This window comes from Pristiophorus japonicus, chromosome 5 (genome assembly GCF_044704955.1).
Source record: "Pristiophorus japonicus isolate sPriJap1 chromosome 5, sPriJap1.hap1, whole genome shotgun sequence".
Lineage (NCBI taxonomy): Eukaryota > Metazoa > Chordata > Chondrichthyes > Pristiophoridae > Pristiophorus > Pristiophorus japonicus.
The window spans coordinates 126270934-126298383 of NC_091981.1; the positions used below are offsets into that span (position 1 = coordinate 126270934).

The 27450-nt window shown below is 44.2% G+C and overlaps 1 protein-coding gene across 2 annotated transcripts in view; it reads left to right on the forward strand.

Moving 5' to 3' along the window:
* Positions 1–27450, forward strand: part of pex1 (peroxisomal biogenesis factor 1) — a 119458-nt gene that overhangs the window by 71282 nt on the left and 20726 nt on the right. Inside the window, exons 16-22 of one of the 2 annotated variants that reach the window (XR_011593346.1) lie at positions 7139–7273; positions 8267–8331; positions 8955–9097; positions 10370–10473; positions 15619–15795; positions 18858–19014; positions 19146–19230. Coding sequence is in view for 1 of the 2 variants with exons in the window: in XM_070880922.1 (XP_070737023.1) it covers positions 7139–7273; positions 8267–8331; positions 8955–9097; positions 10370–10473; positions 15619–15795; positions 26186–26416; positions 27094–27291 (1053 nt within the window). In the remaining variant the exon portion in view is untranslated. Of the gene's footprint in view, positions 1–7138; positions 7274–8266; positions 8332–8954; positions 9098–10369; positions 10474–15618; positions 15796–18857; positions 19015–19145; positions 19231–26185; positions 26417–27093; positions 27292–27450 lie in introns of those variants that run through there. The other variant, XM_070880922.1, reaches the window with a different exon arrangement.

Below are 27450 nucleotides of genomic sequence, written 5' to 3' on the forward strand. Positions count from 1 at the left end.
TCCCGCTGCTGCAGTAGGTGAGTAGAAACTTAATTTTTTATTAATTTTTGTATTATTTCTTAGATTTTTATTTTCCATTTTTTTATTAATTTTTTGGGGATTGATTTATTGGTTGATTTATTGATTTATTTATCATTTATTATTGATGATGGCTCTTTATTTGTAAAAGTGAAGTGTTTAATGCTTGTAAACTTCCCTCCGGCCCCCCCCCCCCCCCTCAATCTCTCGTTCCCTACGCCTAATTTCTAAAGTGTAGGCAAGGTTTTCCGAGCGTACAAAAATCTACACTTACTGCATTCTAAATTAGTTTGGAGTAAGTTTTCGCTGCCTAAACTTGCAAAACAGGCGTAAGTGGCGGGTAACGATCCCTTTTGGGAAAAAAAAACTGTTCTAAAACGAAACTATTCCAACTCACTAGAATTGGAGCAAACTAAATGCCGAGAATTGCAATTTCTAAGATACTCCATTCTAAACTAGTTGCCCCCAAAAAATAGGAGCAACTTGAGCCATAAATTGAGCCCATCGTCTATCTTCCCTTTCTTAATCATTTTTTTAGTCATTCTTTGCTGGCTTTTAAAAGCGTCCTAATCTTCTGTCCTCCCACCAGTTTTGGCCACTTTGTATGCCCTTGTTTTTAATTGGATACTGTACTTTATTTGTTTAGTTAGTCACGTATGGCTATCTTCTTTTACAGCCTTTTCTCTTCACTGGAATATATTTTTCTTGAGAGTTGTGAAATATCTCCTCAAATGTACGCCACTGTTCACCAACTGTCCTACACTTTAATCTATTTTCCCAGTCCACTTTAGCCAACTCTGCCCTCATATCTTCATAGTCTCCTTTAGTTCAGCTTAGTATGCTGGTTTGAGATCCAACTTTCTCACCCTCCATCTGAGTTTGAAATTCAACCATGCTATGATCACTCATTCCAAGGGGATCCTTTATTAGGAGATTGTTTATTAAACAGGACCAGATCCAAGATAGCCTGCCCCTGGTTGGTTCCATTGTATACTGCTCAAGGAACCCGTCCCTTATGCACTCTATGAACTCTTCCTCAAGGCTACCCTGACCAATTTGATTTGTCCAATCAATATGGAGGTTAAAATTACCCATGATTATTGCTGTTCCCTTTTTACAAGCCCCCACTATTTCCTGGTTTATTCTCCGACCAACAGAGTTGCTACTGTTAGGGGGCCTATAGACTACGCCCACCAGCGACTTTTTCCCCTTATTGTTCCTCATCTCCACTCAAACTATTTCAGCATCCTGATCACTTGAGCCAATATCGTTTCTCACTATTGTAGTGATTCCATCCTTTATCAATAGAGCTACCCCACCTCCTTTTCCTTTCTGTCTGTCCTTCCAGATTGTCAAATACCCCTGAATATTTAATTCCCAGTTCTGGTCACCTTGCAACCACGTCTCCGTAATGGCTATCAGATCATACCCATTTGTATCTATTTGTGCCATCAACTCATCTATTTTGTTACGTGCATTTAGACAAAGTGCCTTTAAATTTGGTTTTTTTACCCTTTTTTCCTGCTTGTTTCCTCTCTCCTTCACACTCACTTTCTTTATTTTTGCTTTCTAATTCCAGTTTTACTCCCCTCTCTACTGAATCTAATTTCAAGTTCCCATCCCCTTGCCAAGCTAGTTTAAATCCTCCCCAACAGCACTAGCAACCCCCCCCCCCCCCACGAGGATATTGGTACAGGCTCTGTTGAGGTGCAAACCGTCCGACTTGTACAGGTCCCACCTCCCCCAGAAGCGATCCCAATGCCTCAGGAAACTAAAAGCCCTCCCACCTGAACCATCTCTACAGCCACATATTCATCTGCTCTATCCTCCTATTTCTGGACTCACTAGCTCGTGGCACCAGGAGTAATCCGGAGATTACTACCTTTGAGGTCCTGCTTTTTAATCTCTCTCCTAGCTCCCTAAACTCTGCCTGCAGGACCTCATCCCTCTTTCTACCTATGTCATTGGTCCCGATATGGACCACGACCTCTGGCTGTTCATCCTCTTCCCCCCCAGAATGTCCTGCAGCCACTCAGTGACATCCTTGACCCTGGCACCAGGGAGGCAACATACCATCCTGGAGTCACGTCTGCGGCCGCAGAAATGCTGTCTGCTCCCCTGACTATTGAAATCCCCTACCACTATAGCTCTTCCATTCTTTTTCCTCCCAGCCCGAGCAGCTGAGCCACCCGTGGTGCCGTGGATTTGGCTCTGGCTGCACTCCCCAGGACCACCCTCACCGGTACTCACAACAGAGAAAATGCTGGAAAATGCTGGAATCCATTATTAAGGAAGTAGTAGCAGGGCATTTAGAAAATCATAATACAATCAAGCAGAGTCAGAATGGTTTTATGAAAGGGTAATCATGTTTGCTGGAGTTCTTTGAGGATGCAATGAGCAGGGTGGATAAAGTGGAATCACAGGGATCAGTGCTGGGGGCTCAACTATTTACAATCTATATTAATGACTTGGATGAAGGGACGAAGTGTAATGAAGCCAAATTTGGTGGTGATATAAAGATAGGTGGGAAAGCACGTTGTGAGAAGGACACAAATAATCTGCAAAGGGATATAGATAGGCTGTGAGTGGGCAAAAATTTGGCAGATGGAGTATAATATGGGAAGATGTGAGGTTATCCACTTTGGTAGGAAAAATAAAAAACAAATTATTATTTAAATGGGGAGAGATTACAAAATGCCACAGTATGGAGGGATCTGGGGGTCCTTGTACATGAAACACAAAGTTAGTATGCAGTTACAGCAAGTAATAAGGAAGGCAAATGGAATGTTGACCTTTATTGCAAGGGGGATAGAGTATAAAAGTAGGGAAGTCCTGCTACAACTGTACAGGGCGTTGGTGAGACCACACCTGGAGTACTGCGTACAGTTTTAGTCTCCTTATCTAAGGAGGGATATACTTGCTTTGGAGGCAGTTCAGAGAAGGTTCACTAGGTTGATTCCTGAGATGAAGGGGTTGTCTTATGAAGAAAGGTTGAGCAGGTTGGGCCTATACTCATTGGAGTTTAGAAGAATAAGAGGTGATCTTATTGAAACGTAAAGGTTTCTGAGGGGTCTTGACAAGGTATATGCAGGGAGATGTTTCCCCTCGTGGGGGAATCTAGAACTAGGGGGCATAGTTTCAGAATAAGGGGTCGCCCATTTAAACTGAGATGATGAGGAATTTCTTCTCTGAGGGTCATGAATCTTTGGAATACTCTACCCCAGAGAGCTGTGGAGGCTGGGTCATTGAATATATTTAAGGTAGAGATAGACAGACTTTTGAACGAAGGGAGTCGAGGGTTATGGGGAGCAGGCAGAGAAGTGGAGTTGAGGCAAAGATCAGGTCAGCCATGATCTTATTGAATGGCGGAGCAGGCTCGAAGGGTCAAATGGCCTACTCCTGTTCCTTTTTCTTATGTTCTTAATTCACTCCCCATTGAGCAGTATTTCTTGGACCTTATGTTTAAAAAAAAAAAAAAAAAATTCAAACTCAAATCCCTGCTCCATTCACTGAATATTCATCCCTGAAGAACACAGGAAGCACGTTCACAACCCTCCTACAATGAGCAACAATTACTGGATCTTCTTATCAAATGCATGTTTTACATCCATCCACTCCCCCTGCTGAGCAGAAATTCTGGTATTGGACCAAATACCCAAATTATACTCACTTCTACCCTGAGAATAAATACAGGAGCTGGACTCCATTCCATCTCATTTCCCTACTCTACTCTACTGAGCACTGAGAGCTGAGAGCACAATATCTGCAGGTGTAAATCTGTGATGCTGTTCCTCCAACCACAACTTGCATTGATATTGCACCTTCAAGATAGAAAAACGTCCCAAGGTGCTTCACAGGGGCACAATCAGACAAAAATGAACACCAAGCCAAATAAGGAGCAATTAAAAGGGTAACCAAAAACTTGGTCAGTGAGATGAATTTTAAATTGGATCTTAAAAGTGAAGGGGGTGGGGGGGTTGAAAGGGAATTCCATAATCTAAGGCCTAGACAGCTGATGGCATGGCTGTTAATGGTGGAGCAAAGAGATTTTGGATGCGCAAGAATCCTTATTAGTCGGGAAATTGTGTTGGGGAAGTTGATGGGATTGAAGGCCGATAAATCCCCAGGGCCTGATGGACTGCATCCCAGAGTACTTAAGGAGGTGGCCATGGAAATAGCGGATGCATTGACAGTCATTTTCCAACATTCCATAGACTCTGGATCAGTTCCTATGGAGTGGAGGGTAGCCAATGTAACCCCACTTTTTAAAAAAGGAGGGGGAGAGAAAACGTAATTATAAACCGGTCAGCCTGACCTCAGTAGTGGGTAAAATGATGGAATCAATTGTTAAGGATGTCATAGCAGCGCATTTGGAAAAAGGTGACATGATAGGTCCAAGTCAGCATGGATTTGTAAAAGGGAAATTATGCTTGACAAATCTTCTGGAATTTTTTGAAGATGTTTCCAATAGAGTGGACAAGGGAGAACCAGTTGATGTGGTGTATTTGGACTTTCCGAGGCTTTCGACAAGGTCCCACACAAGAGATTAATGTGCAAAGTTAAAGCACATGGGATTGGGGATAGTGTGCTGATGTGGATTGAGAACTGGTTGTCAGACAGGAAGCAAAGAGTAGGAGTAAACGGATACTTTTCAGAATGGCAGGCAGTGACTAGTGGGGTACCGCAAGGTTCTGTGCTAGGGCCCCAGCTGTTTACACTGTACATTAATGATTTAGACGAGGGGATTAAATGTAGTATCTCCAAATTTGCGGATGACACTAAGTTGGGTAGCAGTGTGAGCTGCGAGGAGGATGCTATGAGGCTGCAGAGTGACTTGGATAGGTTAGGTGAGTGGGCAAATGCATGGCAGATGAAGTATAATGTGGATGAATGTGAGGTTATTCACTTTGGTGGTAAAAACAGAGAGACAGACTATTATCTGAATGGTGACAGATTAGGAGAAGGGGAGGTTCAACGAGACCTGGGTGTCATGGTACATCAGTCATTGAAGGTTGGCATGCAGGTACAGCAGGCGGTTAAGAAAGCAAATGGCATGTTGGCCTTCATAGCGAGGGGCTTTGAGTATAGGAGCAGGGAGGTGTTACTACAGTTGTACAGGGCCTTGGTGAGGCCACACCTGGAGTATTGTGTACAGTTTAGGTCTCCTAACTTGAGGAAGGACATTCTTGCTATTGAGGGAGTGCCGCGAAGGTTCACCAGACTGATTCCCAGGATGGCGGGACTGACATATCAAGAAAGACCGGATCAACTGGGCTTTTATTCACTGGAGTTCAGAAGAATGAGGGGGGATCTCATAGAAACGTTTAAAATTCTGACGGGTTTAGACAGGTTAGATGGAGGAAGAATGTTCCCAATGTTGGGGAAGTCCAGAACCAGGGGTCACAGTCTAAGGATAAGGGGTAAGCCATTTAGGACCGAGATAAAGAGAAACTTCTTCACCCAGAGAGTGGTGAACCTGTGGAATTCTCTACCACAGAAAGTTGTTGAGGCCAATTCACTAAATATATTCAAAAAGGAGTTCGATCTAGTCCTTACTACTAGGGGGATCAAGGGGTATGGCAAGAAAGCAGGAATGGGGTACTGAAGTTGCATGTTCAGCCATGAACTCATTGAATGGCGGTGCAAGCTAGAAGGGCCAAATGGCCTACTCCTGCACCTATTTTCTATGTTTCTATGTTTCTAAGCCAGAGTTGGAGGAACACAGTGTTCCCGGAGGGTTGTGGAGTTAGAGATCGGGAGGGGCGAGGCCTTGAAGGGATTTGAATAAGAGTATGAGAATTTATTTTGAGGTGTTGTGGGACCAGGCACCAATGCAAGTCAGCAAGCACAGGGGTGATGGATGAGGGGGACTTGGATGTGCTGAAGTTTATGGAGGGTGGATGATGGGAGGCCGGCCTGGAGAGCATTTAAATAATTGAGTCTGGTGGTGACAAAGGTATGAATGCACGCAGTGAGTTATGACACCATACTGCTCCAGAGATATGAAAATTTGAGAGATGTATGTATTAATATACTTTTTCCCTCTATTCCTTCTGTATTTTTTCCTATTACTAAAAATTTAATGCTTTCAGTTAATTGGGACTATATTGGGAATTTAAAAATAAAATTGTAGAGACTAGAAAAATTTGTTCTGTGGTGCTTCAGCTAAAAATGTTAAAAAGTTACAAGATAAATCACTATATTTACTTCATTACCAAATTTCCTTTCAAATCTTATTGGAAATTATATTTTCTTGAATTGAATTGGATAATATTGGTCTTCCTAATTTTAACACATTTTGAAAATAGAATATTCAGATGACAAAAAAGTAACTGGCAGAAACACAAAAATGTACAGGTAAAGGGGGAACAAAAGAAGTTGGTAAATTCCATTTGTTTTGAGGGCAAAAGCAATATTTATCTTCCATTTATATAGCACCTTTACAGTAGTAAAACATCCTAAGGCGCTTCACTGGTGCATTATGACACGCAAAAAATTGACACCAAGCCAAAAAAGGAGACATTATGACAAGTGACTCAAAGCTTGGTCAAAGAGGTAGGTTTTAAGATGCAAGTTAAAGCGGGAGAGGTACGGAGATGAAGAGGTTTAGGGAGGGAATCCAGAGTTTAGGGCTTGGGCAGCTGAAGGCACAGCTGCTAATGCTGGGGTGAAGAAAGTCAGGGATGCACAAGGTGCCAGAATTGGAGGAACCCAGAATTCTCAGACCATTATAGGGCTGGAGGAGATAGAAAGATTTGAACACAAGGATGAGAATTTTAAATTTGAGGCATTGGTAGTCTGGGAGCCAATGTAGGTCAGTGAGTACAGGGGTGATGGCTGAACATTCTATGAAAGATTAGCAGTGTATAAACTGCACATTAAACTATCCATATAGAAATGCATATCGAGACTGAACAATGCAATATGATTTAGATAGCCTGCATCACAAGAGCATTCATGTTAAGGAATCTTGCAGACAGGTGTTAAAAGATAATTTAGCAAAAATGCAAGATTATTTTCCTTAAAGCAGTGAGTAAATTAAAATCTATGAAACAAATATATAATTTACTTTTGAAGATTATGGAGTCTTGTGGAATGACTTGTCACTTTATCCTTTCAGTACCCACAGCTGTTTGCAAAACTACCTATACGACAGCGATCTGGAATCTTGTTGTATGGGGCGCCAGGAACAGGAAAGACACTATTAGCGGGTGTCGTCACCAGAGAAAGCGGAATGAACTTTATTAGTATTAAGGTACGATAACAGTGTAGTGTTGAGCACACTCTCCAATGATTTTAAACCAAGGACATGGAAATGTGTCCGTTTGCATAAGGTTTCTGATTCTTTGGCCTAATATTGCGGTCACTTTGAAAGGACATATGCTACGTGAGACCTTTTCAGTGGATGATGTTTCCACTCTTCTAACAACAGATTTCTATTAAACTAGGCCTGTCTAGCATTTTTTTATTTCCTTGAGATCTCGATGAATTTCTACACTGAAGTGACAAATATCTTAAGATTTAACTATAATCAAAGAATGAGGAATAGCTGTAACTGAAGTTGATGAGTGAAAGTCGTTGTCTACACCATACTTTGCCAAGATTTGATTAAGAAATCTAAGTCTCTCAATACCCTAAATTTAATATTCTTCCATTTGTGTTTACATCTCTCAATGGCTTTGCTCATGCCCGTCTCTATAACCTCCTCCAGCACTACATCGCTCTATTTAATGTAATCTCTGTTTCACTGATTTAAACCTTTTGTGTATTGAACCCACATCCCTCTAACTCAGAGGCGAGAGTGCTACCACTTAGCCAAGGCCCTGTTCTATTCTCATTGTGCATGTGAAGATCTTCTCGTCTTTTCTCGAAGGTGAAGTAGTTGCCATTAGTAGCCCAATGCGACCCTGTGTCCTACCACTTCATGCTATAATATAATAGGCATCAAACATGCTGCTCTACAATGCTGCCCTAAGATTTAGAAATTCTTGATATTGTTTCATTTAGTCCCTGTTCTCTGGCATATCAAGTGAACGTGCCAAATAGAGGCTATGTGCTTCTCCACACACGCAGAGAAAATGTCACTTGGGATCACTCTTTTAAAACTCTGAGCAGAATTAGAGAGTTGGGGAACGATTCACTTCCTTAGCTTTCAGTTACTGAACTGCATGGCATTGGGGATCTAAACAATGTAAAACAACTAATTGAATTAAAATAATTTCATTGAATACAAACTCTTTTTCCTCAGGGTCCTGAACTGCTGAGCAAATATATTGGTGCAAGCGAACAGGCAATTCGAGATGTTTTCAGCAGGTATGTTATATCTGATCATATATGTTGATTCCTGCAGTTTGGTTATTTCCAGAGAAGTGACGGATTAATATTTTCCCTTCATAAGATTATAGCCCTCAGAGTTCCTTTAATACTTCTCTGGCACAATAGCTGCATCAACAGAGAAAAGGAGAGAAAATTGACTGTATAATTCTTGATTCCTGGAATTGCCTTTTAAATCCAGAGAAATCTCTGTGCATGCAGAGAGCAAAATCTTTGCCCAGAGAGGTTGCAGGCCAGGAGATGGATTTCGCTATCATACTAACTCAGCAGCAGGAACCAGAACCGGAGTCTGAGATACCAGGAGGGCTGGAGGAGTGGGGCCAGGGCTCTGAGGACCCAGGAGCAGGGAGACTGAGGGGCCTAGGACCAGAGAAAGGACTGGAAAAATAGGCACCTTTTTGGTCTAGCGCACTGAAGAAGCTTTACTAAGCATACAACTTATCTGGCTGTACTTGATGCTCATATTAGATGCAAAATTAAAACATTCTGAGTGTTAAATTCCCACAAGTAGATTAAATATGTCAGGTATTTTATTTTATTTTAGAAAATTTGAATTCTGAAGAATAACAAATTATTTCTGTATTCTGCATTTTGATCTCTAGGGCACAGGCAGCCAAACCTTGCATTCTATTCTTTGATGAGTTTGATTCCATTGCACCTCGCCGTGGTCATGACAACACCGGGGTAACTGACAGAGTTGTTAATCAACTGCTCACACAACTGGATGGGGTAGAAGGTTTACAAGGTATTGCAAATTATGGGGTGATTTGATAGAGATGTTCAAAATTATGATGGGATGGGTCTGGGCAAATAGAAATAGATTATTTCCAGTGGTTGAGTGATCTAGAATAAGGGGAATAGATGAGATTAAATGCAAGAGATTTAGGATAGAGTGTAGGAGGAACTTGTTTTTTTCCACAGAGGGTGGTTGTGAGGCTGTGGAATGCACATCAAAGTCAGTGATTGAAGTACATTGTTGTCAGCTGTGGCTCAGTGGCAGCATTCTCGCCTCAGAGTCAGAAGGTTGTGGGTTCAAGCCCCACTCCAGTGACTTGAACGCACAATCTATACTGGTGGGCATGCTGTATTTTAGATGAGACATCAAACCAAGGCCCAATCTCCCCTCTCAGATGGATGTAAAAGATCCCATGGCACTATTTGAACAAGAGTAGGGAAGTACTTATTTATCCCTCAACCAACACCACTAAAAACAGATTATCTAGTCATTATCACATTGCTACCTTCCTGTGTGTGCAAATTAGATGCTGCACTTCCTATATTACAACAGTGACTACACTTCAAAAATACTTAATTAGCTGTAAAGTGCTTTGGGACGTCCTGATGTTATGAAAAGCGCGATATAAATGCAAGTTCTTTATTTGCAATTTAAAGGCTACTCTTAGTCTAAAAATAAATCATGCTGGTCTGGTGATCTGAATTCAAATCAAACTCAAAGACCAATGCTAGTAAGTGGATTAATTCCAATGAACTGTTATTGACAGATATTGCTTGAATGCTGCATCTTCACTTTCATTGAGTAAAGGTATTTAGAAACTCTCAAATTGGATATTTTTTTTAAACGGTGGCATTTTTATTTTTTAAAGAAGTACCGGTTGAACCTCATCCGGCACCCTCAGGACTGGCCTGTGCCAGAAAAGGGATTTTGCCGGACGAGAGGAGGTTACTTTAAGTTGGATAGTACAGATACTAAGCAAGGGGTTATCGGGGCTGACTGACTTGGGGCTGGGAGTGCGGCAGAGAGCGGGGGGCGGGGGGGGGCCACGGTGGTCAGGCCAGCGATTGCGGGAGTTGGCAGCGGGGAAGGACTTCAATTTGTTCATGTCGGAGTTCTGCGCATGCGCCACCTGGTGGCCGGGACTGGTGCTGGATGAGGGGTGGTGCCGGATAAGGGAGGTTCAACCTGTATTAAACATTCACAGTGCTTACCTCCATGAGTTTTCTTTGATCAGGTCAAAGTAGACTTTATCTAATAATTACCTAACAATGTTGTCTACAGGGGTTTATGTGTTGGCTGCCACAAGTCGCCCAGACTTGATTGATCCTGCTCTGTTGAGGCCAGGTCGTCTAGATAAGTCTGTGTACTGCCCTCCTCCAGATCAGGTATTGAAACTGTACAGTTTTAAGGCCATAGTTAGTAAGTGAAATTTGCTTATTCAGATAAAATATTTTAGGTTTAAATAATTAAAGCATAATTTTTTAACACTTGGTGAAAATGGGATATTTGTAGAGTAAGACTTGATTGGAAAGTATAAAACTATCCAGTATTTCAAATGGCTGGGTACATTTATTTTTTGCTGTAGCTGTGTATTTGTGAACCACAAAAGCATTTCCATGTTAACAGGGATTACAGAATATAATACACATTTAGTAGGTAGACTATCTTCTTCTTCTTAGGCAGTCCTCCGGAGTCGAGGATGACTTGCTTGCACACTAAAATGAGTTCTAAGGTGACTGATGAGACCAATGTAGGATCTACAGTTTCTGTCACAGGTGTGGCAGATGGTGGTTGGAGGGACGGTTAGATGGGGTGCTTGATTTGTTGTACGCTCCTTCTGCTTTTTGTACTTGGCTTCCGCATGCTCCTGGTGAAGAGACTCTTAAGTGTTCGGTGCCTTCTCGGATGCTCCTCCTCCACTTTGAGCGGACTTGGACCAAGGATTTCCAAGAGTCGGTAGGGATGTTGCATTTTTTCAAGGGTGTCCTTGAAGAGTTTTCTCTGCCTTCCTGGGGCTCGCCTGCCCTCACGTAGCTCGGAATAGAGTGCTTGTTTCAGGAGTCTAGCATCGGGCATGCGGACAATGTGGTCAATGCCTCGATGCTGGGGATGTTGGCCTGAGAGAGAACGCTGACGGTGTGCCTATCCTGCCAATTCATTTGCAGGATTTTGCGGTTGGTGGTCCTTCTCCAGTGCTTTGAGGTGCCTACTGTACATAGCCCATGTCTGTGAAGCAGAACGGAGGGCGGATATCAGTATTGCTCTGTTGACCATGAGCTTGGTGCCGGGTTTGAGATCCTGGTCCTCGGAAGGCTGCAAAGGCACATTGAAGGCAATGTTGGACTATAAATGAAAGTGTATTAAATCCAAATTTAAAAAAATCTTTAATATGCTGTTATAAAGAAAGTTAGCTGTGCTTTTTAGTTATTGTTGAGTGAAATAATAATTGTTTTAATTGGCTCTAATAACTAATTTATTAAAGGACCTTTTTGATTACTGCTAGTATTTAGTGTAGAGGTATTTGTGGATATAGATGTGACTTTTTTTAATATGTTTTCTGATACAACCTAGAACAGCTAGATGATCTTTTAAATATGCTAACTTGTGACACAATTATATAATGCATTCAGAAGCTATCAGTGTAAAATTTTAAAAAATAATAACCTGGAAATTCTCAAGTACCTAACACAAAATATTTCGGTATCGTGCCCTAATCTGCAGCATTAATGCTATTTAGCAAGATATAAATAGTGGCCTAGAAATTCGAGTGCGACATGAATGTTGCCAGTGTCACTGTGGCCAGGGATTATCGGCTGCCAAAAATGGTGGTGCCGGTAGAAGAGAAAAATTTGCGCTGGGGACTAAAGATTATTAACCCCAGCGCCAAACTGACCATGTAATGCCCTTCAGGTGGCGTTAGCCCCGGCATCAGTCCCAAATGTGGCATCCAGAAGCGGTGTTGCATTTTCCAACAGCCTCTGGAAGCAAGACTATGATTTCACTAGGCATTGTGCAATATTAAAAGGGCAATGCCTTCTGAAATGATTGAAAAAAATAAATAAAAGTGAAGTAAAAAAATATACTTTGCAGCCCTTACAGCTCTATTGTCTTAAAATAATTGACATTTGAAAAAACATTCCCAAATGTGAGTCTTCAGCTCTTAAAGCTGAATCCCCTTCCGCACCTCAAAAAATGAGTAAAGTGCTTCAGCACTAACACATGGCTTAGCATGGGGCACCCAAGGCCTTGTACGCAGCACTGGAAGAGAGGTCTTCTACCCACTGGGGCAGTCACTGCCATCAAGGTCAGTGAATGCATCTTCAAAAACCGTCTCCTACCAACTGCATCACTGGCCTCGCACAACTCTCAATGCGTGACTCTCCGCCCCCTCCCGCTTACCAATCACTCACCTACCAACAATCTCTACCAATCACAAGGCATGCCTCCCATTCCTAACTTCACCTCCTCACCCCCTTGGAGGAGATTCTGCTGGCCATTCTTAGCAGGGAAATGGCTGAGCCTTTGGCCAGTAGCAGGGCTAAAAAATGCAAGATACTGGTATCCTTATGTTATCCTCCTTCTCGCATACACCTCTTGTTTTCCTGCCCTTCCCTCACCACAACTTTACCCTTGTGCCTTCCTCATTTCACTCACCCAAGAACTGCAGCTGGCCCAGCCAGATGTTGACCAAGAAGAGGGAGAGGAGAGTGAAGAAGAAGAAACACCGTCATTCGATTTCACACTCCCCGCCACCAGCTCATCAAAGTCGATCTGCAGTGCCATTTGCAGTGACCCTGCTGAAAGTCAGAAGCCTTCCACCAGCCATGCTGCAGCCACTGGGGTAGCCCTGCGTGACATCAGTAGGATAGGCAAAGGCATACACAAGATATAAGGGTGATGAGTTGATTTCTTGATGTCATATTGGATGGATAGATGTATAAAGATGGATTGGAAAGCTTGCTTTGTGGTGGCTTTTATTTCAGCATTGTGTCCAAGAGGACGCTGTGATGGTCAGTAACAGAGGGAAGGGAAGGTGTGGGACAAATGTTGAATGGGGAATTTGGGTTGTTGTCACTGGTACCGTAGGGGGATGATTCTATCCCAGATATCCTGGCCAGAAAAGGTGTTGTCTGGATTGCATCCTTCCTTCTGCTTCCTCTTCTGCGTCTTCCTCTTCCCTCTGCGAGCAGATGCTGTAAATCTGAAATGAAAGCATAAAATGCTGGAAATACTCAGCACGTCAGGCAGCATCTCTGGGATGTGAACTCTTTTCTCTCCACGGATGTTGCCTGACCTCCTGAGTATTTCCAGCATTTTCTGTTTTCTCAGAGGCCTTCGTTTATCATCAGGGCTTATCAGCATCCAACAGCACTCCCTGTACACTTAAAAAAAAAACTTTTAACATGTATTGCAGCAAGCCACAACTCCAATACTATCAAAAAAATCAAGTCCAAAAGCTTAAATACAAACTTACCTGAAAGATGTGTGTGTTCCTTTTAAAATGTGCTCTTCCTGCAACTCAGCCATCGGGATCCAAGGCAGCTTGTGGGGCTCTGACTGAGGGGGAAGGCAACGGGGGAGAAGTGGGAGCACTTTGAGAAGAGCCCCCACTTCCATGTCCGCTCTTGCCATCATCCCTCTCATGGGCTACCCGCGCTTCCCTGCTAGCAAGAAGCTGGAGAGTATCTTACTGCACAGCAGTGCGGCAATGAACGCCTAAGTCCAAGTTTATATCCCTCCTCGAGATGAGTTGATGAGCGATTGCCATCTGTTGTGCACGGTAAGTATGTACTCATGTGACTGGCGCATTTGCTGCTTGCTGCTCCATGCAGGTGGCCATCATTTCCATGGAACAGCACATTGTTGCCATCGTCCTGTGACATGGTGGTGCTCATGTTCGAGATGGACTCCCCCATTCTCTGCACATTTGCAGACATCGCAGCTGCAAGAAGACCCCCGAGGCTCCTGTTCTGCATGCAGCTCAGCAGAGCTCAGAGTGTTCTGCGCTCTCCAGCGAGGGGTCTTTACTGATGTCCCTGTCTCCACTATCTGTTCTTGCTCACTTGAGCAGTGAGAGACATTGGGTGACAACGCTACTCTATCTCGTGTGGCACCCACCGAGAAGTGCGTATCTGCGCTGATGCTGGGTGCACTTGGGTCTGCTGACACTGCACCCTCAGAGGCTGGAGCTTCCTCTGAGGAATCGTCTTCCTCCTCCGGCTGGGCAGTGCAGGGGCACTTGATGGACCTGTGGGAGAGTAAAGAGATGATTTAGAAGTGTTATATTAAGAATGGTTTATGTTACCAGTATGCTCATGATGAAAATTCACCGGCTGCTGACATCAGTCACCATATGAGTGACCATATGCCATGTGGCTGTATGAGATGTAATCCTGTTAGCAGGTTGCTGGGATGCCCCCTCTCTCCACCGCCAGCAGCTCTGCAACTCGAGAGTTCTCCAGTGCCGCCTCTGCTGAAGTCAACTGTATGAATACTGGAGGGCCGCCTCCGGTTCTCTTTCTCTCCCTGTTGTTCTGAGCTCTCCTGTAAGAAGGGAAAGAAGAAAAATTTGCATGAGTAATGGAATGAGTAAGGAATGGATGGGTTACATCTGTAGAGTGACTATGAGGGAGTGGCGTGACATTGCCAAATGACCCCCTTCTGTGGTGTTACTTGTTATGATTGCATTAGGATAAGGGCGACTGTCAGATGGGGATGTGAGTAGCTATATAGACAGGGATAGGTGGACATGCAAGCTAGGTTGGTGTGAGGAATGATGTGTAGGCATAGGCTTGGGAAGGCAAAGTAATGGAGATGTGGTGACACGCACATCAGGATGAAAGTGAGTATGGCATCACCTTTCCTGACCTCATGAGATCATTTAATCACTTGAGGCAGTAGATCCACGTCTCCCTGAAAACATCCCTGCTGCTGACCTCTCAGTAATCTGCAACCATGCCCTTTTGGTATCAATGATTGGTCTTTTACGCCTAGCAGCAGGGAACAGGACCCCTCTGCGGGCTCTCACTGCCTGCACCAGAACATGGAGGGATGCATCACTAAACCTTGGTGTCACCCTGTGCCTTTGTCCATCCATGATTGACACACTTTTCACCTTGGTAATAGTTCCCACAGCTCTGCCAATCACCTTCCATACGCCTTCATTAACCTCAAATGAGATGTCTGCAAGGCTGCTTTAAATATCAGCGCTGGAAACGGGTCATCGATTTTAATTGGGCCGGGAAACATACACGAGTCTTTCAATTGGGGCCATTAAGTTAGTCGCTCTGAACAACATGCTGCTAAAAACATCACATTCCCGACCCACTATGTGCCCCGCTCGCACAAAGCCCGACTCCGAGGTAAAGATTCCAGCCCAAATGTCTTGCTGTACTTTTCATCAGATTAATCCTCAGTATCTGCTTCAGTAGTATGTCCAAATACACAGTACATTTTGTAGCTGAATTTTTGAATTTGCTCACAATGAAAAAATAAAATTCACGTTATATATTCTTTCTGTCCCACTTCAGGCGGCACGCCATGAGATCTTGAAAGCTTTGAGTCAATCTTTACCCTTAGCAGATGATGTTGACTTCCAGCAAATAGCAACCATGACTGAATACTTTACCGGAGCTGATCTAAAGGCTTTACTCTGCAATGCCCAGCTGGATGCAGTTCACAGCACCCTGTCATCCAGTATACTCCGGGTAGGTATATCGAATACAAGAACATTTAACTCGTAAAGTTACTACATTTTATTTTTTTCCTCTCTGTCGTGGGTGCATTTATACTGCAAATGTAGCTTTTGTGTGGACTAGTGTCTACTGCACACCAACAATAAATTTGCAGTATAAATCTGGAGTAAGAATCCAAACTCACTCTGGAAGGAGGTGGAATTGGATTGCTTTGACATGGTAGTCACACACTGTAAATCAAATTAGACATTGTATCGGATTTACAATCCATGCATTGTCAAATTGAAGCAAAGTGCTCTGGATTGTTTTGGACCCTCTGGATATTTTTTAAATGTAACTTGCCTTAATTTAAGTGTTTATTGAGGAGAAATTCTCCTGTTCCCACTCTTTGCCCAAGTGGAAACACTCTCTGTTTACTCTATCAAAACCTTTCATAATTTAAGATCTCTATTAGGTCACCTCTCAGCCTTCTCTTTTCAAGAGAAAAGAAACCTAGCCTGTATATCCTTTCCTGATTGGTATAACCTTGCAGTTCTGGTATCATCCTTGTAAATTGTCTGCAAATTTAGAAATTGTGTTTTTAATTCCATGGTCTAAATCGTTAATATAAATTGTGAATAACAGTGGTCCCAGCACTGATCCTTGTGGGACCCAGCTTCCCACCTTCTGCCACTCTGAATAGCTACCCTTTACCCTACTCCATTGCTTTCTGTCTTGAAGCCAGCTAGCTATCCATTCTGCGACTTGTCCCCTGACTCCACATACTCTGACCTTATTCATTCGTCTATTGTGTGGTACCTTATTGAAGGCTTTTTGGAAATCTAGATATATTTTGCATCTACTGCATTGCCCTTGACTACACTCTCTGCTACCTCTTCAAAAAATGAAATGAGGTTGGTCAAGCAAGACTTTCCGTTTTGAAATCCACGCTGACTTCATTATTATATTTCTGGTTTCTAGATGTTCTTCTATTTTCTCCTTTATTAGGGATTCCATTATCTTTCCGACCACCGATGTTAAGTTGACTGGTTTATAGTTCCCTAGACATATAGGGGGAGAAATTGACCTCCTTTGCACCTCTCGTTGTCACCTCCCGGGGGCGGGGGGGGGGGTGGCAATAACGGGGCGTGAATTGCTTACCGACCAGGCGCGTCGAAATTACCGGCGACGGCCAACTTCTATGGCGGGTACCGCCTGGATCTCTTGCGCCTCGGAGATCCTGACGTCTTTCGGTGCACAGCGCCTCGTTATCGCCCTGGATGTAAAATTCACTTCCACCCTCTGCAACATCGCCGGGCGTCGTCAACGGCAGCTGCAGGAGGCATTCTCGCCTCGGCTGGCCACTTGGTGAGCGCTAATTAAAGGCAGTGGTGGTCAGGTTTTATTATCACCCCAGTGTGCTGTTTCTTTTAATTTTTTCGATCCCGCAATTGATCAGCCCTGCACTCTTGAGTGCTTGGGGCTGCTCTGTGCGTATCGCAGGTGCCATCGATGACCATTCCCAGCCTTGGCCTCCAATGACTGCAGCATTGGTCCTGACCTTTAAGGGAGGGAAGAAGCCTGTGAAACCAGCAGTGCTGTACAGAACATTGCTCAGAGCTCTGCTGCTATCGCTCCTCTCACTCCCTTTAGCGCTCTAAGGGAAGTGGTAGCGCTTGATTTCACGATCCACTTCCCTCTTGAAGCACTAAACGGGAAGCTCGCGTCTGAATCAGTTGTGTAATGCCCGGTGATACTTTTGCGCTCCTGCAAAAGTTATCGCCGCAAACTGGACGCTACGCAATTTCTAGTCCTTAATATTTTCCTTAAATATAGTTATAACGTTAGCTATCAGCCAGTCCTCTGGCACTACACCTTTTTCTAACAAATGATTAAGTGTGTGTATTCTGCCTCTGCTTTCCCTTCCCTGAATTCCTTAAAAATGTGCGGATGCAATCGGTCCGAATCAGGGGTTTTATCCTCTTTGAGTTTGATTAGTTTATTAATTTTTTTTAATTTAAATGGGGTTAAATCATTTCTAATCTCAACTTCCAATGTCATGTCTACCTCATCTGTTTCCCTGGTAAATACTGTAGCAAAATAATTAATATTTCTGCTATTTCACTATCACTACCTGGGATTTTACCCTGTCCATCCCTTGGTGGCGCTATTCCCATCCTGACTTTCCTTTTTTTTCGTTATGTGCCTGTGGAATATTTTAGTATTTTGTTTTATGTTCCTTGATAATTTAATTTTATAGGGCCCAAATTTCCCCAGCTGCCTAGAGCAGCGTAGTTATCCGGGGTACGCCGACTTTGTGGGGCAAAAAACGTGCCGAAAATTTACCTTTCAATTTGGCCGCTCCTTCATTGCTCTGGTCCCGTGGCGTGGCGCTGCAGAGACTGGGGGGGATGGAGCTTCGGCCGCGCTTGCTCAGGGGGGCGGGGCTTGGGCCCAGCGTCTCCTCGCGTGCTCTCCGTTTGAGCGTGCACGCATGCGCAATGTGCATTTCAGCGTGCGCGCATGCGCAATAGAGCAGGAAGCTTGGCAATCGGCCAATTAAAGGGAGAGCGTCCTCAGTGCCTCAACAGCATTGGCAATGGACCATATATCAAGGTTAGTTGTGAATAGTGATTTTTGGGTGGCTGAGGGAGTGGAAAGGAGTGCTGCACAGGTGGAAGAAAGGTGAGAACTGTGATTTTTCAAGATAACCTGAGTGTAAGTCCAATACATCAATGACGCAAGAGCGTGCACCAAGAACAAAGAATTTCCTCCATGAGGAAGTGGAGAAACTAGTCACTGTCACTGAGGAGAGATGGCAGGAGCTGGATATCAGTAAGAGTGGTCCCACAAAAGTCCCACCCAAAGAAATGAGAAGACGATGGAACCTAGTTGCAGAAGAATACTCCGCAGGGATGAATACCGCAAGATCTGGAAGCCAGTGCAGAAAGAAATGGCAGGATGTTGGCCAAGCAGTGAGTGTAAGTAATATCTTCATATTTAAATGGAATTGCAATTGTTAATGTGACCATCTGTTTATGTCCCACCCATCAGAAGCGCACCATGTGTGAAAAGTTATATTTTCATCTTTGCAGAAGAAATTGGCCCACATCAAAAGGGAATGACTTAGAATAGGAGGAGGGCCGCCAAATCTGCACCAACTATCGCCCCTGGAACAGAGGGTCGCTGCCTTGCAGAGTCGCACCTGCAGAAAAAGAATCCGCTCTGCACAAGGTGGACCCACATGTGAGGGTGAGTCATTAAAATGCATCGTTGCCCTTCAAATCAACCTGCTGACTGGCCTGCTACGCGTGAAACTACTAATGCCACCCACCTGTCCTCTCCTGTGCTGCTAACCATTTGACTTCTGTTGTATTTTGCAGAAGAACAGGACAATCCTGAAGATCATGAGGATCCATCAGAAGGTCCAGATGCGTGCGCTACAGACCAAGGCGGGTGGGAGAAGGAAGGGTCCATGGAAATGTGTTCACGGGAGAACGCTGATTGTGATATGGATCAGTCCATAGTACAGGGCATCACACTGCCAGGAACCTCCATGATCTCCGCGGCGACATTCCATGGTTTCACACGTTGCGAGGTTGCAGGTCCCAGTGGCGGTGGTGAAATGCATGTTGGAACACCCAGTGCCCCACCGTCCCAGCCTGCGCCTCGCACTGGAGGGGTGCCACTAGGCAGATCCACAGCGAGGGGAAGGAGAAGCCAACCAGTCTCTTCTGAGATGCAGCCTTCATCAGATGTTAATTGGGTGAGGAGACCAATGCCCTTACCTGATCACTCGTGGCGACCGTCAGTGGGGTGCGTGATGAGGTAGCGACACTGTCGGGAGAAATATCAGCACTGAGACGGGAACTGAGGGCGGGCATTTCAGAGGGTGTGCAAACGATGGCAGATGCCATGAGGGAGCTAGCTGCTGCAATAAGGGCACAAAGGCCGGATACTCAAATACCACTCCCACTTCAATTCACGCACCAGCCACCGGTGAGACCAAAGCCGGGCCCCCAGCCCTCGCCCCTTCACCATCACCGACCCTATGAGGAAGTGCACTTTCCACGAGATGTGGGTGAGGGATGGGTGCAGCCTTTGTTTGCTGCTGTTGCTGTTGTTGTTGAAGTGCATTGTAAACTTTCCAATAAAGACTGAATCATGTTCCATTATCACCACACAACATTTAGGAACAACTGCTTAAAAACAAAGCATCCCTCACCTTTACAGTCATGCGTGCCTGCCGGGTAGGCAGGACTGCTCTACTTTCAGTAGCTAATTTATCTTTCCGTTATTTTTGATGATCTTGTGATGTTGTGCTGATGCTGTGAAGGTATTTAGTGCTTTAGAATCCTCTAACTCACCTTCCTCCCCCCCCACCCCTTTATCTCTGGCTATCTGCACTGATTTCTTAAATGTAGGTAAGCTTTTTCTGTGCCTACAAAAGTGGCCACATACACTGGCCTAAGTTAGTTTGTAGTAACTTTTAGCTGGCCAAATTTGCTTCTATGGCCAAAACAGGCATAAGTGGCTGGTCATGCCCCCTTTTGGAGAAAAAAAACAAAACTTTAAAAAAAAAACTTAACTAACTGACTTACACTTGAGCAAGTTAAATGGGGAAATTTGCGATTTTTAAGTTACTCCAAAAAAAGCTACTTGCTCCAAAAAAAGTGGGCAAACTTCTGGGGAAAGTTGAGCCCATAGTTCCTCTTTGCCTTCCAAATGTTTTTAATACTTCTCTCCTAATCTCTTCGTATTCTCTCGTCATGCTCGCTCCTATTATCCATATGCTTAGTGTACGCCTTTTTCCTTACCCCCAATTTTTCCCTTGTGTCTTTATTCGTCGTAGTGTCTCATTGTTTCCACTTGTTTCCACTGGTCGGGGAGACTAGAACTTGGGGGCACAGCCTCAAAATATGGGGGAGCCAATTTAAAACCGAGTTGAGAAGGAATTTCTTCTCCCAGAGGGTTGTGGAATTCTCTGCCCAAGGAAGCAGTTGAGGCTAGCTCATTGAATGTATTCAAATCACAGATAGATAGATTTTTAACCAATAAGGGAATTAAGGGTTACGGGGAGAGGGCGGGTAAGTGGAGCTGAGTCCACGGCCAGATCAGCCATGATCTTGTTGAATGGCGGAGCAGGCTCGAGGGGCTAGATGGCCTACTCCTGTTCCTAATTCTTATGTTCTTATTAGTGTTTAGTTTGTTCTTGTTTTTTAGCGGAATATATTTTCCTGGACTCTGTTGAACATTTTAAATGTTTCCTATTGCTGTTCTAAGTCATTGTTTGCCAATATTGTTGTCCATTTTATTTCCCAAGTTCTATTCTCAGACCCTCAAAATCTCTTTTTTTTCGCCAACCTATCCCCCTGGTCTTTGTTATGCTCATGTCCTTCTCAATTATTATCTTAAAGCATATATTGTGGTCACTTTTGCCTAAATGTTCTCCACTTTTGCTTCTCTTAAATGCTCTGATTCATTCCCACTACTGGTAAAAGTAAAACCATTGCCTGAGGTCCCCAACTAATTGTACCCTGGTCAACAGCTTCATTTTCCCCTCTCTGGTCAAATTGTTAGCAATTTTGACATCAATAGTGTAACTATTTACAGTGAGAGTCGCTCTGGGACCCTTCTTGCCCTGGTTGATCGTCTCGGTGTGAAAGCTGGTGTTGTTGAATCATTTGTTGGGCCCTGCAGGGCTGCTGTGGATGATGGGTTCTGCTTCGTGGTCAACCGTGGTGCCGGTTGCCACTGGTGTGTATGTTGGGGGATCAAAAAAGGCAGGGTCCAAGGTGGGTTGCTCAGGATAGTCCGTTAACCTGAGTTTGATTTGGTCCAAGTGTTTCCGGTGAATGAGTCCATTTGAAAGTTTGACCCGAAACACCCTGCTCCCCTCTTTGGCCATGACAGTGCCAGGAAGCCACTTGGGACTTTGTCCATAATTTAATACAAATACAGGATCATTGATTTCAATCTCGCGTGACACATTTGAGCTATCATGGTATGCACTTTGTTGAAGCCTCCTGCTCTCTACCTGTTCATGTAGATCAGGGTGAACTAACAAGAGCATTGTCTTAAGTGCCCTTTTCATGAGCAGGTGGGATCCTAATGAGTGAGTGGGGTCTCGTGCGGTAGCGAAGCAGGACTCGGGATAGGCGAGTCTGCAGTGAGTCGTCAGTTACCCTCTTCAAGCCTTGCTCTCTCTGCCTGACCATTTGGACGCTGGTTTAAAGAGGGCAGATGTGACATATTTGATCCTGTTACGGGTCATGAATTCTTTGAACTCAGCACTGGTAAAAATGGCCTGTTGTCGCTCACCAGGACATCGGGTAGGTCGTGTGTGGCAAATGTGGCCCGCAGGCTTTCAGTAGTGGCAGCGGACATGCTAGCTGACATTATCTCACATTCAATCCACTTGGAGTACGCGTCTACAACCACAAGGAATATTTTACCCAAGTACGGGCCTGCAGAGTCGACATGTACCCTAGACCACAGTTTGGAAGGCCAAGACCATAAACTTAATGGTGCCTCCCTGGATACATTGCTTAACTGCGAGCATGTATTACATCTGTGAACGCAGGACTCTTAAGTCCGCAAAGATACCGGGCCACCACACGTGGGATCTGGCTTTCGCTTTCATCATTACGATGCCTGGGTGGGTACTGTGATGAAGGTGTCTCTGCCTTTCTTGAGGACCACTACTCGATTGCCCCACAGAAAGCAGTCTGCCTGTATAGATATTTCATCTTTGCGCCGCTGGAATGGTTTTATCTCTTCCTGCGTTTCCACTGGGACACTGGACCAGCTCCCGTGAAGCACACAGCTTTTGACTAGAGATAATAAGGGGTCCTGGCTTGTCCAGGTTTTGATCTGCCGGGCAGTGATGGGTGATTGCTCACTCTCAAATGCTTCCATAACCATGGCTAGATCTGCGGGCTGCGCCATTTCCACCCCCGTGGTGGGCTATGGCAGCCTACTGAGAACATCGGCGCAGTTTTCTGTGCCTGGCCTGTGGCGGATGGCGTAGTTGTATGCAGACAATGTGAGCGCCCATCTCTGGATGCGGGCCGATGCGTTGGTATTTATCCCTTTACTCTCGGAGAGCAGGGATATAAGTGGCTTATGGTCAGTTTCTAATTTGAATTTTAGCTCAAGCAGGTATTGATGCATTTTCTTTACCCCATAGACACACGCTAACACTTCTTTCTCAATCATGCTCTAGGCTCTCTCAGCCTTAGACTCCTGGATGCATAAGCAACCGGTTGCAGTTTCCCGAAATCATTAGCTTGTTGCAATACACACCCGACGCCATATGACGACTCATCACATGCTAGTACCAAACGCTTACATGGATCATGCAACACAAGCAATTTGTTTGAGCATAACAATTTTCTCGCTTTTACAAAAGCATTTTCTTGACTTTTGCCCCAAACCTGTTCGTCCCCTTTTCGTAGTAATACATGCAGTAGTTCCAGCAGTGTGCTGGGACCCGGTAAGAAGTTACCAAAGTAGTTCAGGATTCCCAACTCCGTCATGTTCTGTGGCCTCGGTGCGTTCTCGATTGTCTCCGTCTTCGCGCTGGTGGGCCTGATGCCGTCCGCCGCAATCCTCCTTCCCAGGAACTCCACTTCAGGTGCCAGGAAAACGCACTTCGAGCGTTTTAACCTGAGCCCCACGCGGTTGAGTCGACTAAGAACCTCCTCCAGGTTCTGCAGATGCTCGACTGTGTTCCGACCTGTGACCAAGATGTCGTCCTGGAAGACCACGGCGTGCGGGATCGACTTCAGTAAGCTTTCCATGTTTCTTTGGAATATCAGCAAAGAGGTCGTCGGCTTTTGGTAGTGGGTATTGGTCCTGTAGAGAGAAACGATTGATAGTTACTTTGTAATCGCCACAGATTCTGACGGCGCCGTCTCCCTTGAGGACTGGGACGATAGGACTGGCCCACTCGTTGAACTCGATCGGGGAAATTATGCCCTCTCTTTGCAGCCGGTCTAGTTTGATCTCTACCCTGTCTCTCATCATGTACAGTACTGCTCTCGCCTTGTGATGGATGGGTCGCGCCCCCGGAATTAGGTGGATCTGCACTTTTGCTCCTTGGAATTTCCCGATACCTGGTTTGAACAGCAAAGGAAATTTGTTTAAGACCTGGGCACACAAAGTGTCGTCAGCGGGCGATAGCGCTTGGACATCGTCCCAGTTCCAGCGTACTTTCCCAGCCAGCTCCTGCCGAGCAGCATGGGACCATCGCCCGGTACCACCCAGAATGGTAGCTTGTGCACCACTCTGTCGTTGGAGACCTTTACAGTAGCACTGCCGATTACAGTTCTTTCGTGTAAGTTCTTAGTTTCGTGCGAACTGGAGTTAAGACTGGCCTTGAGGCCTTGCTGCACCACAACCTTTCGAAAGTCTTTTTGCCCATGATGGACTGGCTCGTGCCCGTGTCCAGCTCCATTGACACCGGGAGTCCATTTAGTTTAACATTCAGCATTATCGGGGAACAATTCGTTGTGAATGTGTGCACCCCATGTACCTCTGCCTCCTCGATCTGAGGCTCTGGTTCGTCGTGATCCTCCGTGGATCTGTCCTCCCCTGCAACATGATGGTTTGCAGGTTTTACAGGCTTTGCAACTCGCCTGAACACTCGTTGGAGGTGTCCCATTGTTCCACAGCCCTTACAAACATATTCTTTGAATCGGCATAAATGGAAATGATGATCACCCCGCAGCGCCAACAAGGTGTTAATGGCCTTGCATTCATCACCCTTGATGGTGGATTCTGAGACATTCGCGGACGTGTAGCTGCAGGAATGTGTGACCTGCCCTGTATGTTACGATTCGAAAACATCACTTTGTTCACAGTACTTGTAGCAGCACTTGTGTGCTGAGAGATTTGCTTCATATTGTCACTGTTGGCAATGAACGCCTGGGCTATCACTATGGCTTTACTCAAGGTTGGGGTCTCTACAGTCAAAAGTTTGCGAAGTATGGTTTCGTGGCCAGTACCAAGTACGAAAAGTCGCCGAGCATGTGCTCCAAATGTCCTTCAAATTCGCAATGTCCTACAAGACATCTTAGCTCGACGACATAACTTCTTGGCCTTCAGACCTTTTGCAGGTGTAGAACCGGTACCTCGTCATCAGAACGCTTTCCTTCGGGTTCAAATGCTCTCGGACCAGTGTGCACAAATCGTCGTATGATTTCTCCGTGGGTTTCGCTGGAGTGAGCAGATTCTTCATGAGGCCATACGTTGGTGCCCCACAGACGGTGAGGAGGATTGCCCTTCGTTTGGCAGCGCTCTCTTCCCCATCTTGCTCGTTGGCCACGAAGTATTGGTCGAGTCGCTCCACAAAAGTTTCCCAATCATCTCCCTCCGAGAATTTCTCCAGGATGCCCACTGTTCTCTGCATCTTTGGGTTCGCAATCTGTATCTCATCGTCAGTTGTTGTGTATGGAGAAAGAGTCAGACTAAACACTGTGAGCTCAAAGTAAAGTGTGACCATAGTCTTTTATTGCAGATCTCCAGAGTGCCTCTCCAGCCTGTGAAGCCTCCTTAAATACCTGTGCTCTCAAGGGATTATGGGATCCCTTGGGACTCCAGGGGATGAGCCTTCTGGTGGCTGTACAGAGTAAATAAAAGTATACATATATAACACTTGTCACCTCCAGACCAGTTTACCCCAATGCTGTCCTTGCCAGTCTGCCATCATAAACGTAATCTTTTCCAAAACGTTGCTGTTCGTATCCTATCCTGCACAAGTCATCCTCATCTTTGTTGACCTGCACTGGCTCCTGGGTTTCCCAGTGCCTCAAATATAAAACTCTCATCCTCATGTTTAAATCTCTTCATGGCCTCCCTCCTGCCTGCTATTTTTATTATCATGGCATTCAAATACTACAAATTAGGACAGGGGCTATTGGGAAGAATGGAGATTGAGGCATATAGTCAATAAATTACATTTAAAGTATGAGGAAGGTTACATGAAAGGTTATTCCATTTTCACCTCGTGCTTGTGCTCCAAATTCCATAGGATTTTGATTAGTAGTGTTAGAATGAAAATGAGCTTTCTTTGACGATATTAAAAGGCTTGTGTTAAAATTTGGAAGTGGAGGGAGGATCATATGACTTTGCAAGACTTCATTGAGTACAAAACTGGTCGAGGATCACTGTTCCAGTCACTTTCTGTTGCCAGAAAAATGCAATTATTCAATTTCATCATGATATTCCTCATTTGTAGTTTCGTTTCCTTTTTTATGTGTAAAATTAATCAGTCAGAATTTATTTGACTGCAAGAATATTTTTTTCATATATTACTCATTTTTCCAGTTTGTTTTGCTGTAGTAATGTTAACAGTGTCGTCATATGGGATGGGCCAATATATGGTGCATTAACTAAATACAATTCTGCTGATTTGCTCTAGGATGCAGGTTCAGGCTCCGATAGTGATATGAGCCTATCTTCCATGATCTTCTTGAATCATAGCAGTGGTTCTGATGAGTCTGTAGGGGATGTAGAAGGAGGGTTGGAACATTCTCCAGTTTACCTGGATACCAATGAAATATTACCTGATGATCCATGCCCTAACATCTGGCGCCTTTACTTTGGTAGTTCTTATGAATCAGAACTGGGAAATGGAAACTCTTCAGAACAGGTCAGTTTTTTTTAAATTAGTGTAATTAATAGATTTTACCCACTTTCATAACTATTACTAATTTCTATTCAAACAGTTCAGTTTGTTCTCCTAACACACCACATGGATTCTACCCATCAGTGGGTCATTTTCTCCTTGGAAATAACAGCTGTGGAAAGTCTACATTATTTACTGAAGCAAACTGGTCTAATCTGACCACTGCTCTATTAGCACGTATAAGTTTTATATAATGTTATTTTTGTCTTCCCAGTTGAAGGACAATTGATGAACCAAGCCAGAAGTAAATATTGGGTGGGAAGGGGGGGATATTCTCGAACTAACATACATGTAGGTACGGTGTAGGGAATTGTAGGTATTTACTTGCCTTAGTTAAAGTTATATCTGAGTCAGATACTGCGATTGTCAGTAGGAAAAAATGTTATATCCATTATTACAGCAGAATTATATTCAGGATTCCTGATCAGCCATATTCTTCAATTGTTCAACTTCTGTATACAAATGAATATTTATTTATCAAACATGATACCACTCTGTTGAATTTCTATTTAAATGTTGGCTGCAGTACAGGAGCATGTTTTGTTTTAAACATGGCTTGTTTTAAAATTGAGTATTGTGACAGAATTTACTTTAATTAAACAAATATATTCCTTTTTTTAAAACTGTCTGTTCTTTACCAGAACTCTCAATGTTTGTCAGGACCAAACTCAATGACCCAGGATCACACTATTACATCTGTAAGGGACACCATATCCTCTCACCCCCCTGCATATATGTTGTCACTACAAGAAGGATACCAAGAACTTACTCCGGAGCAAGTGGAACATCTACGGTTTGAGCTAAACGTTATTAAAGCAAACACGAGGAACAAGAGCCTGGTAATGTTCACTTCTTTATCAATGCACAAAGTGGTTTGGGATAGGATATTGCTCCTGTCTGTTTTTTGTATTGCATTGCAGTTAATAAGGATAAAGGAGGGTATTTTAGCATGCCATATAGTTTTTAAAACTTTCAGTCAAGGAGTTTTCTGTATTTAT